The sequence below is a fragment of the Microchirus variegatus genome, assembly GCF_963457635.1.
Source record: "Microchirus variegatus genome assembly, chromosome: 2".
Taxonomy (NCBI): domain Eukaryota; kingdom Metazoa; phylum Chordata; class Actinopteri; order Pleuronectiformes; family Soleidae; genus Microchirus; species Microchirus variegatus.
In genome coordinates, this window is record NC_139803.1 from 21,261,133 (window position 1) to 21,272,885 (window position 11,753).

The following is an 11,753-nucleotide window of genomic DNA, read 5'->3' on the forward strand; positions in this document are numbered from 1 at the left end:
GGGATCAGACAATGTCATGTTATAGTATTAGAATGTGAATAGCAAAATGATACAACATAATTTGTGTTAACTGGTTTATAAATAGAAAATAACTAGCTGTTATACGACGGGCAAATTGTCAAAATGTTATGTTACACACACATTTGCTCTTGTCATCTTATTTTGTAATTAAGCTAGCAATAATTTGTCATCTGGATGGTCCCCTTAAGGCCCACCTGCAATATCTCTCAGGCCCACCAGTTGGCCGCATCCCACATTTTGGGAAGCACCGGTTTAATATACAGTTATTGCATGTATCTGCTTATCACCAGGAGAGCGCATACGAAGCCACCAGCACATTGATCCTGCTATTAGCTGCAAGGTTATATCATATCAGCATAAACCTACTCTAAATGTATTAGCAAACAGCAGCAACTAACTCGACATTCAAAAAATAGAGAAGAGTATAATGTTTTTAAAATACCTCGGCAACGTCAGCACATTGTAACCTCTGTTGTACACTGATCTGTAATGTAAATAATTCACATTTGACATATCCGGCGTCTTTTGTCCTCGAAAAAAGCCTACCGTGTGAGTTTCTCTCAGGCTTTTCACGGCTGCCTCCTCGTATTACTGCATTCTTTACTCCAAACCTCAAACATGCTGTTAAACTTCACTGAATCGGAAATTGAACAATGCTTAATATTAGTCAGCAGCTCTCACGGTCACAGCAGATCGATTGTGTGTGCCTGACAGCCCTGTTCCAGGGGCTTGTATTCTAAACAGAGTCGCTGTGGTGTTTGCCGAGACTGTACCATTCGGATCAAAAAGGGAAGAGTGCATTAATCTCCTTTTTTTTCTTCTTCTAAATGACAAGTGTCACGAAGTTTCCGTTAAATATACAATTTAAAAAGGTTTAACAAGTAACACTTGTGTCAACAATGTACAGTGTTAGTGCACAAAACAACGGCTATTTGTAAATATTTAATCAACTGATCCCTACTCGTGTTACCTCTGCCAAGCGATATATGTTTAATGGCCGACAAAAAACTTTCCCAGGGTTCTTCTTTTTTTGTTATATACTTTAATACATCGATCGGCAGAAGTAAAAATACTTTTCTGACATTAATATAAACATTTTGTCAACGCTAATGTATATTTCATACTATATCTTATATTTATTTCACACTTTTATTTTTCCGTGGTTTGCGATTGGTCGCACGGCATCGGCTACGGCATACCTGCGCTTGGATTTTTGTTTACTGTAGTCGGGAATGGTGGCTAGCTACAGCAGCTAGAAAAAAATGGTAAATTCTTTCAGAAACACGGTCAATAACGGCGTTGGTTTACTCAAAAAGTAAAATTGGGCGTGTTCCAGCAAAGGGCGACTCAACAGTCTTGCTTCTGTATAATTTGAGGCCAAGGTTTGTGTTTGAATAATCCTAAAATCAAGCAAATAGTGAGCCGAATCTAACAAGTTAACATCTGTCTGTTGCCATACTACACAATGTTTAGCTAACTGGGATAACTAAACGTTTATATATATATATATATATATATATATATAAAGATGACATTGTGGTTTGTTCTCCGTGTTAGAAATCGTGCTTTGAAACTATGTAACGCAACCTTGTTAATGTTACAGATGATCGAAGTGTTGGCCTCCATGGGGCGAGGTCCTGTATTTCTGGCCGGGGAGCTCATGGAGTGTCTCATCACATTCACCAACCCAATGTCCCACTTGTCCACCTCTGCCACCAGGTACAACTTCCCTACTTTCACCCCCCTTGTATTGTTAATCACACAGCTTCACACAAAACGTACCGCATGAGTTTGTTGGCAAAATAATGAACGGTTGGAAAACGTGTGGAAGTAACAAACTAAATCAAATGCTACGTGTTTTCACCCTTTTATTAGAATAGAATAGAGGATGGGCTACATTGGCAAATTTAAAGCTTTATTGTGTTTTTGAAAAGCCAAAAGCGATAATCATATTTCAGCCGTATGTGACTGTGTGAATCATATTTATTTAAGCAGTATGGTAAAGATGTGAGGGTTATGGCAATTCAAATGTAAATGTTTACAAACAGTATATATAAAATAGGTTTTTTTTGTATTACTAAATCACACAATGATGATCACACACACTAATAAGCACTAAATTAAAACTAAGCATTTACAAGCAATAGCAACTAGCAAACCCACTTTAAAAACTAAAACGAATGAAACATCCCAAACTATTATAACCATGGTGCTTGTCCATGGTGAGACTTGTATTCATTATTATTATTTTCTGCCTATCAATGTGTTTTTAAATGTATATGATTTGTGGCCTTATCGTGTTATCTAAGGTTAGCTCCTAGTGGACTGGCATCCATGTGATGCAGGACATTTCAATTAGTAATTTAATCACTTTTTATCACTCATTCACAACATTCCACTTTTCCATTGTGTAACCGTTTTTTCCCATTTGTCTCCCAGTGAGATGTTGGCATGGGCCAGTGCCCAGATTCACTGCCAGTTTCATGCCAGTGAGAGCAGAGTGGCTCTGCCAACCCGGGGCAACAAACAGGATGTCCAGGCTGAAAGTGACACTGTGCTCATTCCAAGTAGAGGTCAGTGGGAGTCTGGGTGAAAAAACACTTATTAGCTGAATTAGTAGTTTTAGCATAAACAAATAATGTTTTGCTTGAACAAATAGCTTACACACAAAGGTTTTAAAGGATTCTGGGTTTATTAACTTTGTTTGAAATTAAATTCTTGCTTCATGTGTCATATGCCGACAATTTCTGCAACACAAATGTTCGTCTTTTACAGGAGAGCGAGGGCAGTGTGTGCTGGACACACCACCTAAGATACTGTTCTGTGACCTTCGTCTGGATCCCGGGGAGAGCAAAACATGTAAGTTAGTGTTGTCTGTGGCAGAATATAGATCCACACAGCAACATGTTTTGTTTTTTTTGTTTGAGCTAAATGAGCTAAATCTACCCGAGTACCACAAGGTTGGTGACTGGTGAGAACATCACCCATAAGAATCTGAAATCCCATTGCATGGCCTCCAGAATTGCAATTTGGTGCTACATTGTGGTTTTGCAACTGAAAGTTCAGAGGCGTCACCTGCAACCAGGTTTGGACAATAGCAGATGTCTGCTCATATGTGGTACAGTTTATTGCCTGTTTTCCTCTAGATATGAACATAAACTATTGAAGAAGAGATTAATTAGAGATTGAGAAAATTAACCCCTCGAGAAAATGGTTACCGACATTATCAATCGAGAAGTAGATAGATTATTTTCAGGAAGAACCCAGAAGACTCCATACATTTTTTATATAAAACCCAAGAATCTGATATAATAGTGCTTAGAAGATCTTTACAAACCAAATATTTTCCTTAATGCAGCATTTATAAATGAACATGTATCTTTCTGTTTGTGATTTGCTCTGCCACAGATTCATACAGTGAAGTTGTACCCATAGATGGTCCTCCTAGTTTCAAGGGTCAGTCAGTGAAGTATGTCTACAAACTGACCATCGGCTGCCAGAGAGTCAACTCTCCCATCAAACTATTGAGAGTTCCCTTCAGAGTGCTGGTTCTGCAGGGTGAGCAGCTGTCTTGTTTTTAATAAATTGTCCGCCTCCACTACGGTAGGTGGTGATAGGCCTTGTCAGCGTTACTTTTCCTGCTGATCTATTACATCACATATGCTGGCATCATGGAGCACCATTACATGTCTTTCTATTCACCAATAACTTCAAAATGTTCAATTCTTTAAGCTGAGAGAGCATCATTTAAACAACATATAAGAAACAAAAAGACAAGGGTCTCATCTTGTGATGGTAAGTGTTTTCGTGCATGAATGTCTGACATGTTCTCATCCAATCTGTAGGCATGCCAGAACCTCCATTTCCTCAGGATGAAGAGGTTTCCCCATCTAACCCGTTCTTAGAGGAAGAGGAGGCGAGTCGCAGAGACACTCGGTCTTTGGAGAGAGCGCTAGACATGCTTATGGTCACCACCTCGAGACGCTGCCCACGTAAGTACCAGCAGTGGGTTTTATATTAGTAAACCCCACTGTCTTTAGATCTGAAGAATAGTTTTTCAGCTACTACTGTAAAATAGTAAGTTAATTAAGATTTAAAAAAAGGTGAGGTAAGGTGGAACAGATTGAAACACTGACCTTGGCTTGCACTCTCCACTGTCTTTTCTTCAGACATGTTCAATATCACCAACATGCGAGGAAAAGTGGCAAAGTTCTGCATCTTCAAGACTGTTTACAGACTCGGGGAGGACATCATCGGCACGTTCAACTTCTCAGAGGGTGACATCCCCTGCTTACAGGTGTGTTGTGTTAAGATTCACTTCATTGATTGATTGATTGATTGATCCGTGCGCTATGGCTGTGTGAGTGAAGACGTCCTGCTTGTGTTTTTGCAGTATTCGGTGAGCCTCCAGAGCGAGGAGGAGATCCAGCAACAGTACCAGCGACGTCCCGGTCACGCCGTCAGTGTGAGTGGACACGGGCGACACCTGGAGTCCTGCCTCCACACGGCCTCCAGCCACTTCTCCCTCCCCATCCCCCTCAACGTCACACCAGGTTTCAGCACCGATATAGGTCAGTCTCCTTTGTACAGAACCATATCTCAAGTGAGTCCTCGGGTGGATTTTATGAATCGGTGATAATTTTTACTCTGTCTTATGTCATTTAGAATTACAACACAAATTAATACCAGTCCAGCAAAAAAATGAATGAATCAATATAATCAAACATATTCGTAAGCACCTGGACAACGAAAATACTGCTATCAATGTTTATATTACCTTATATCAGGGGTTAGATTTGATGATGTGAAGATTCCTAATGCACTGTTTTATAACAATTTTATTTTGTCACAATTATAATCTTTAAATGGCAATGTCACCAAATCTAAGCTATACAGGTGTTAACAAATGGAAGAACTTTGCTCACATAAAGTAATACAGGCACATGGCAAAAATTTTATTTTGTTTTATAACAATTTAGCAGTTGATGGATATGTGTATCTGTCTGTCGCTGCCTCTGGTTTCAGGACACAACTCCTTACCAGCTGAGCTAATGGGCGTGATTCTCGTTATAGTGCTTCTTTAAAATGTGTGTGTGTGTGTGTGTCTGCGTGATCGTATGTAGAAGAGTTTACTGTCCCAGTCTGTCCTTGGCCATAAATAATACATTATAAAACTGAACCGCAGCTGCGGCCTGTATAAAATTGTCGGACAAGCCTGCCTCAAATGTAACATGGCTTGTAGGAGCCATTTGGCCTCTTCCCTGTTTAGCTTTTTATGGCCACTAGGCGGCCACTAATCATCATCTATTTTGATTATGAATTAATCAGTTTGAGGTTTGGGAAACACTGACCATGTTTTCTGTTAACTACTTATCAATTAATCGAGAAAATAATCTTAATATTGTTTATTTATTATGCAAATTATTGTTAGTTGCAGCCCTAGCACAGTTTAACATTGAAGGAATGCTGGGTGTAAATGTGCAGCTGCTTCCCCCAAACACTGTTAGCATTAATTTAAATATATACACTAGATAATGCCAAGCAAATAAAAGGCATCCTCAGCATCATATTGTATAAAAAAGTATCAATAAACATTGGTATCAATAAAAGTGTGTAACAGTTAGTGACGTCTAATGGTGAGTCTGCAGATTTTCACATCATATGTGGATAAATCAAGTCCAAACTCTGTCCTCTTTGTTCAGTCTCTCTTCGGTGGCGTCTGCACTTTGAGTTTGTCACAGCCCGGGAGCCCATGGAACCGCCCACTGTACTGCAGAACCAATCAGAGGTCACGGTTTGGGCCGGGGCGGAGCATGTGGACGTGGATACCTTCAGCTGGGATCTGCCTATCAAAGTCTTGCCGACCAACCCGGCCCTGGCATCCTACGTTTCCCAGTTTACAGGGAGGAACAGCATTAATATTTGACTCTGTGATCAGGTGTTATACTGTTTAATGTTTTTGTTTCTATTTTCCAATGAGGAATCTGTATTACCACAGATGTGCACATTTCTTCAACAAAAATGCTTTTTCTTTTGTTTCCATTTTTTATGCAGACCTCATATGTTAAGTTATAACCTATAATTTACCTTTTTTTCTTGAGCATTTTACGATGCACCGCGACTTTGAATACATATTCCTTTTCAGGAAGACAACCGCACATTGACCGTGTAAAGTTCAACTCTCTCTCTGTTGTGCGTGTCTGTATTTATTTGCTTTTTAAAACTCCTTCACACACTTGCACACTCGATATTTTGGACTTTGAATACATATTTTTTTTTGTTTCTTATCTGAGATATTTTTACAGTTAAAGTGTCTTTCTTTTAACATAAAGTCTAAAACAAGGACTATACTGAGATGTAAATACTACAAGAGAATTAAAAAGTGATTTAAATGTATAAAAAAACTAATTTCTCTTTGTAAACAACTTTATTTTGGGGTTAAATGAGTTACAGCAGAGAACAGGTCAAATTCAGTAGATTGTGTATGTGTAGACACGGTATTATGCTTATATGTACATCAAGCACTGGAATAATCTGGCATTTGACATCATGTACATAGATTTTTTGTACAAATTCTTTTATACTGACACAAAAAGCTCCCAGTATGTATATTAAAGGAAAGGTTCCCTCTAATTTAAAGCCTATGACGACCACAGAGTGTCTGATCCCGAAAAATAAACTTTATCTAATGAAACTCTAATGATTATTTGAATTATCACAGTTGGTGATTTCTGCTGGAAAATTCTGAGGATTTACTTAAATATTACACAGACAAGTGTCACATTTCCTTCACTGCTAATGCAACACTGGCAATTGTACATGCTGTTAATGCTTTTATATTTGTACAGTATGTATATGACAAAAGTTACTGTTATTTAATTGAAGTGAGTAATGTAATGGTTTCACAGGCAAACAGACTGAACACATCGTCGCTGGTTTTTGCAGCTTTCTGTAGTTTCTACCCCTCGAACAGCTGCTGCTGCTGCTGCTGCTGCTGCTGCTGCTGCTGAAGCTGAAGTGATCCATGACTGGGATCCATGAGGTGGTCGCCGGGGAAACAGGGCAGACGAGGATCGGCCGCCTGCACCAGGGTCACTTTACAGGTCACTGGCTCCACCCGCACCTGACACCACGCAGGGAAATCGACTGGCCGATGTACCCTGCATATGCCGGGAGGTAAAGATAAATATTTGTGAACTTTTTCAAGTGTACGCACCGTAAGCTTTTGTGTGAACTATGCACCATTAGTAAGGTAAACTTCAGTTAATGGAAGTTCTCAGCTATGGCAGTGAAAATAATCTCTCCATGCTAGATGCTAGAGAGTAACTTAGGTACATTTCTCCAAGCGCATACTTTTTTGTTTCTCCATCCATCCATTATCTACCGCTTTTTCTTCCACCAGAGGGTCACGGGGGGTGCTGTGCCTATCTCAGCAGACATTGGGCGATAGGCGGAGTACACCCTGGACAGTTCGCCAGTCCATCACAGGGCCACATACAGAGACAAACAACCATTCACTCACACACTCACACCTACGGTCAATTTAGAGTCATCAATTCACCTAATCCCCATATCGCATGTGTTTGGACTGGGAGGAAGCCGGAGAACCGATTTTGCTTCTGATAAGTATTGTACATGTAGTTTATTCTGAACAGCTATAGTTGAATATTACTATTCTGCTGCTGTTATTTTTTATTCTTTAATTTTTAAAAAAACATTTAGTACAATTTCTAGATAATTTTATTAAATATATTTTACTCTGTTAATTAATATAATAATAAGTTATTGTTTCAGATAGAGGTTGACCAATATGAATTTTTCTATGGCTGATATCTGTGCAGCTGATGGTCAACAATATAATGCCACTTTTCCTGCATCAGTTTAAAAATAACAAAAGATACAACCCATTGCTCAATTTAAATAAACAACTGTAGTCCGTCTTTCCACTCTGCTGCGTTTGTGTTGGCACGGCAGTGCTCGTATTTACTTTTCATTAAAAATCGTGAACAAAGACAAGAATCGAAAAAAAAATTGTCAAAATAAACTTTTGGTTTTTGGGACAGCAACATTTCTGTATACATGAGCAATAATCAGTCACTGTCGATTATAAAAATAAAATACTGCTACTTCTATGTGTAGAGGAAACTGAACCTCAATCATCTACAACTGCTGTTTACACCAGTGACCACTACATTGGGTATTTTATATAAATATAGGTTGTATTGTTATTTATTAATGAATTTTACTGATTTTATTGTAATATTGTTTAATCTTTTACCTGTTTGAATAGTTGTTTATTTTTCTTCTATTCTATTCTAGTAGTAACAACATTTTTAAGGGAACACATTTTCCTTGTATTGGGTAAGTATTTTATTATCTCCATAAATAAAACATTGTATCATTGCCTCTACTTGAATAAAGGTCTGAATGTCCTCCACTGACAAATGCAATAACAAAGATTCTTCCCATGATGCGTGTCAATTTTAGATCGACTGCTGTGAAGTGACTTCATTCACTTCCTCTGAAGCTGACGTTTGTGTACTCACGTCTCGCAGCAGCCGACGCCAACCGGGTGCAGACACGTGCACTGCATGCAAGCGTTGTCCATCCAGCTTTCACCCAGTGAGAAGTGTCTTCCCTCAAACACACACCGTGCTGGAACGACATGTGGAGGTCAGAAAAATAAAATTAGAAGTTAAAAGGGTGTGTTTTTTTTGTTTTTTTTTTACATGAAGAAAATATGTCCAGTGAGATGTTAAAAGTTTGAGGTCTCACCTCTTGAGTCGAAGTGGCACTCCATGGGTGCAGCAGATCCACCGCTGCTCCACAGGAGAAAGCCTGCAGCAGCAAGCATCAAGTTTACTCTGGCAATTTCCATCTTCATCTGATCTGGACAGCAGACTCTGGTCCCTCTTCTGCATTTGCACCCTCATTTATACGTCTTGACTGCTTCCACCATGGCGTGGAGGTGTGGTTCACAGTCCAGGCTGTGCCATCCGCTGGGAATGAGGAGGTGGTGTTTTTTGGTGTTTTTTATTTTTTATTTTTTTTTTGAATGGAGAGGAGGGAGTCTTGTGTCTTCTTGGCACTGTTTTTGGCGCTTGTGAGATCACCTCGGTGCGCTTCAGCAGGCATGAACCTCCAAAGTGATAGAAAGAATGACACATCCATGCCATGACTAAGAGAGGGAAAGGAAGGAGTGGTGAGATGAAGGGCAGGAGGAGAGAGAGAGAGAGGTGACGTCCAAGTAGAAGAGGAGGAAGAGATGGAATTATCAAACATGATTCACCACAGCGCGACCTCTCCTATGGTTTTGTAGGACATGTTGCTGTTCAGCGAGTAAAGATGTAACACGCGCACACGTAAAGCGGAACATACACCTACAGCAGATTGAGTGTGTCGCTATAGGTTAGGCACCAAGAGGCCATGAGTGTACAGTCCCTGATAAATGGTTACAGATGATTCCATACAAGAAACAAGTTGTCACTGAATGCTTCGATGCGTATGGAAATAATATGAATCATGTGCTATGGCTTTCACAGTCCCTTAATATCATCTCAGCGCCTATGGAGCATCATGTTGGAGCATCCAGGTTCACGGTGCAGGCCAACATTAAAATGTCAAGTGAGGAAACATCTTTTGGGAAAATGACTCTCAAGGAGAGTTTGAAAAACATTGAGTTTGTGTCAAGGAAACAATGAAGCCCTTTAAATTGTTACTCATTCCTCTCTACAGGTCCATTACACTGGGATGTACGAACGTACTCAGTGGACACTTTATTGGGTACAGACGACCTAATAAAGTGTCACGAGTAACACCTGGTGTGGTCTTGTGCTGCTCTAGCTCATCTGCTCCTCTGAATGTTGGCATCAACAAGGCATTTTCTCTCAGAGAACTGCTGCTTCTGAAACTTCTGAAATATTACAATACACTCAAAGTTACTTAAATCACCTTTCTGCTGCTCGGGCTATATGAGTTGCTGTTATGTGATTGGCTGGGTGTACAATACGCTGGGTGTACAATACTCTGGTATTTCTGTTGCAAATAAAACTATTCATCAGGATGTTATGGACTGACTGAATCTACAGAGAAAAAAGGTTCCACATAGTACATTAGCATGAATTTTATTTTTGGGTTGACTCTCACAAATTCAGCTGGTTCATCATCAGATTTGATGTCAAAATACAAAAACAGGTTGAAGAAGAGCTTCAATTTTGAGAGTAATATCGTGATAGATAGATAGATAGATAGATAGATAGATAGATAGATAGATAGATAGAGTCTTAGAAATAAGGGTCCCAAACGGTCATTCTACAAGGGCTGAAAAACTTCTGAAAAACCCTTTCCCGATGGATGGATAGATAGATAGATAGATAGATAGATAGATAGATAGATAGATAGATAGATAGATAGATAGATAGATAGATAGATAGATAGATAGATAGATAGATAGATAGATAGATAGATAGATAGATAGATAGATAGATAGATAGATAGATAGATACCAAGTTATATGAAGACAATTTGCGTTGCTTAGTTTGAAAGAACGTAATTTAATTTAATTTAAACTAAAGTTAACCAATTATACAATAACAATTTGCTTTGTTTAGTTTGAATGGACGCTGATGACATGTGTAGGTGAAAGATGGGGTACGCCTTGGACAGGTTGCCAGTCCATCAAAGGGCCACATTGAGACAAACAACCATTCACTTTCACACTTGCCTAATCCCAAAAGATGCATGTTTTTGGACTGTGGGAGGAAACTGAAGCATCTGGAGAAAAACGAACACCAGAGGAGAACATGCTTGATGCAGAAAGGCTTCTTAATTAGAAGTTCAGCCCTGAAAAAAAATATATAATTAAACCTGGCTTGACATTTCAGCACAATATCACTCAATGGTCCAATAAAGTATTAGCTCATCTTCTTCCACTTGTGTGCTATCTGTACATTGACATCGGAAAAATCCTCTCAACCTCTTGCACGAGGCCCCAGGGCCAAATGACCTGTTTCTTCAAGTGCCCTTTCTCTGGTACCCCCACAGTAGTAACAGAGTCCTGATCGGTGGTGCTTCAACAGTCTCCGTTTTATGACTCACACTTGCCTCGCTCTGGCTGCTCAATGTTTCTATGAAGACCTGTTGTCATTGATATAAACATACAGGTAATTAAAAAGGCCTGATGGAATAATTTGGACATTTCAGAGTTGGATTTCCTTTTGTAATCATTTGTTTAGTTTGGATACCATTTCTGTGCTGCAGGGGTATTGCTCTGCTACAATACAGTGATGACAAGTTTCTAGCCCGATGAGCGGTCATCATCTCTGATGAAAAGGGAGGAGCTCATCAAAACAAAAGATGAGGATTTTCCTGTCACACGCCTGTTTCCCTTCACGGATATGAAGTTAATTGATGACGAGAGCATTTTAAGTGGAGAGACTTTTGTGTTAAAATTTTACGAGAGTGGTGTCATAAAACCATCACAAGATGATTGTTTTTTTCTGTTTTTGTCATATTGATTAACGTTTAATGTCAACAAACTGCCGACATACTACAGATAAGTGGTGGACCGGGGTGAGGGAAAGGTGTATCGTATTTCTCTGATACCACAATCATTTTGGTATTATTATTATTGTATTGACAGCCGTATTGGAGTGGAACCATTTAGTTAGTTCAGAGAAGACTGAGAGGAGGACTCACTCAATGCTCAGACCACATCACACCTTAAATAACGA

General features: G+C 39.3%; 2 protein-coding genes across 2 annotated transcripts; one reads left to right on the plus strand and one right to left on the minus strand.

Moving 5' to 3' along the window:
• The first annotated feature begins 1,262 nt into the window (after positions 1 to 1,262).
• Positions 1,263 to 6,388, plus strand: rgp1 (GP1 homolog, RAB6A GEF complex partner 1). The gene is made up of 9 exons (XM_083902561.1): positions 1,263 to 1,403; positions 1,625 to 1,740; positions 2,461 to 2,594; positions 2,797 to 2,880; positions 3,430 to 3,579; positions 3,867 to 4,013; positions 4,191 to 4,318; positions 4,415 to 4,592; positions 5,724 to 6,388. The coding sequence occupies exons 2-9, from the start codon at positions 1,625 to 1,627 to the stop codon at positions 5,945 to 5,947; spliced, it is 1,161 nt and encodes a 386-aa protein (XP_083758687.1). The 5' UTR covers positions 1,263 to 1,403; the 3' UTR covers positions 5,948 to 6,388.
• A 591-nt stretch (positions 6,389 to 6,979) lies between these two features.
• On the minus strand, positions 6,980 to 8,905 carry msmp1 (microseminoprotein, prostate associated 1; the record flags this gene model as incomplete). The annotated part of the gene is made up of 3 exons (XM_083905597.1): positions 6,980 to 7,181; positions 8,568 to 8,676; positions 8,797 to 8,905. The coding sequence occupies 3 exons, from the start codon at positions 8,903 to 8,905 to the stop codon at positions 6,980 to 6,982; spliced, it is 420 nt and encodes a 139-aa protein (XP_083761723.1).
• Positions 8,906 to 11,753: the final 2,848 nt, after the last annotated feature.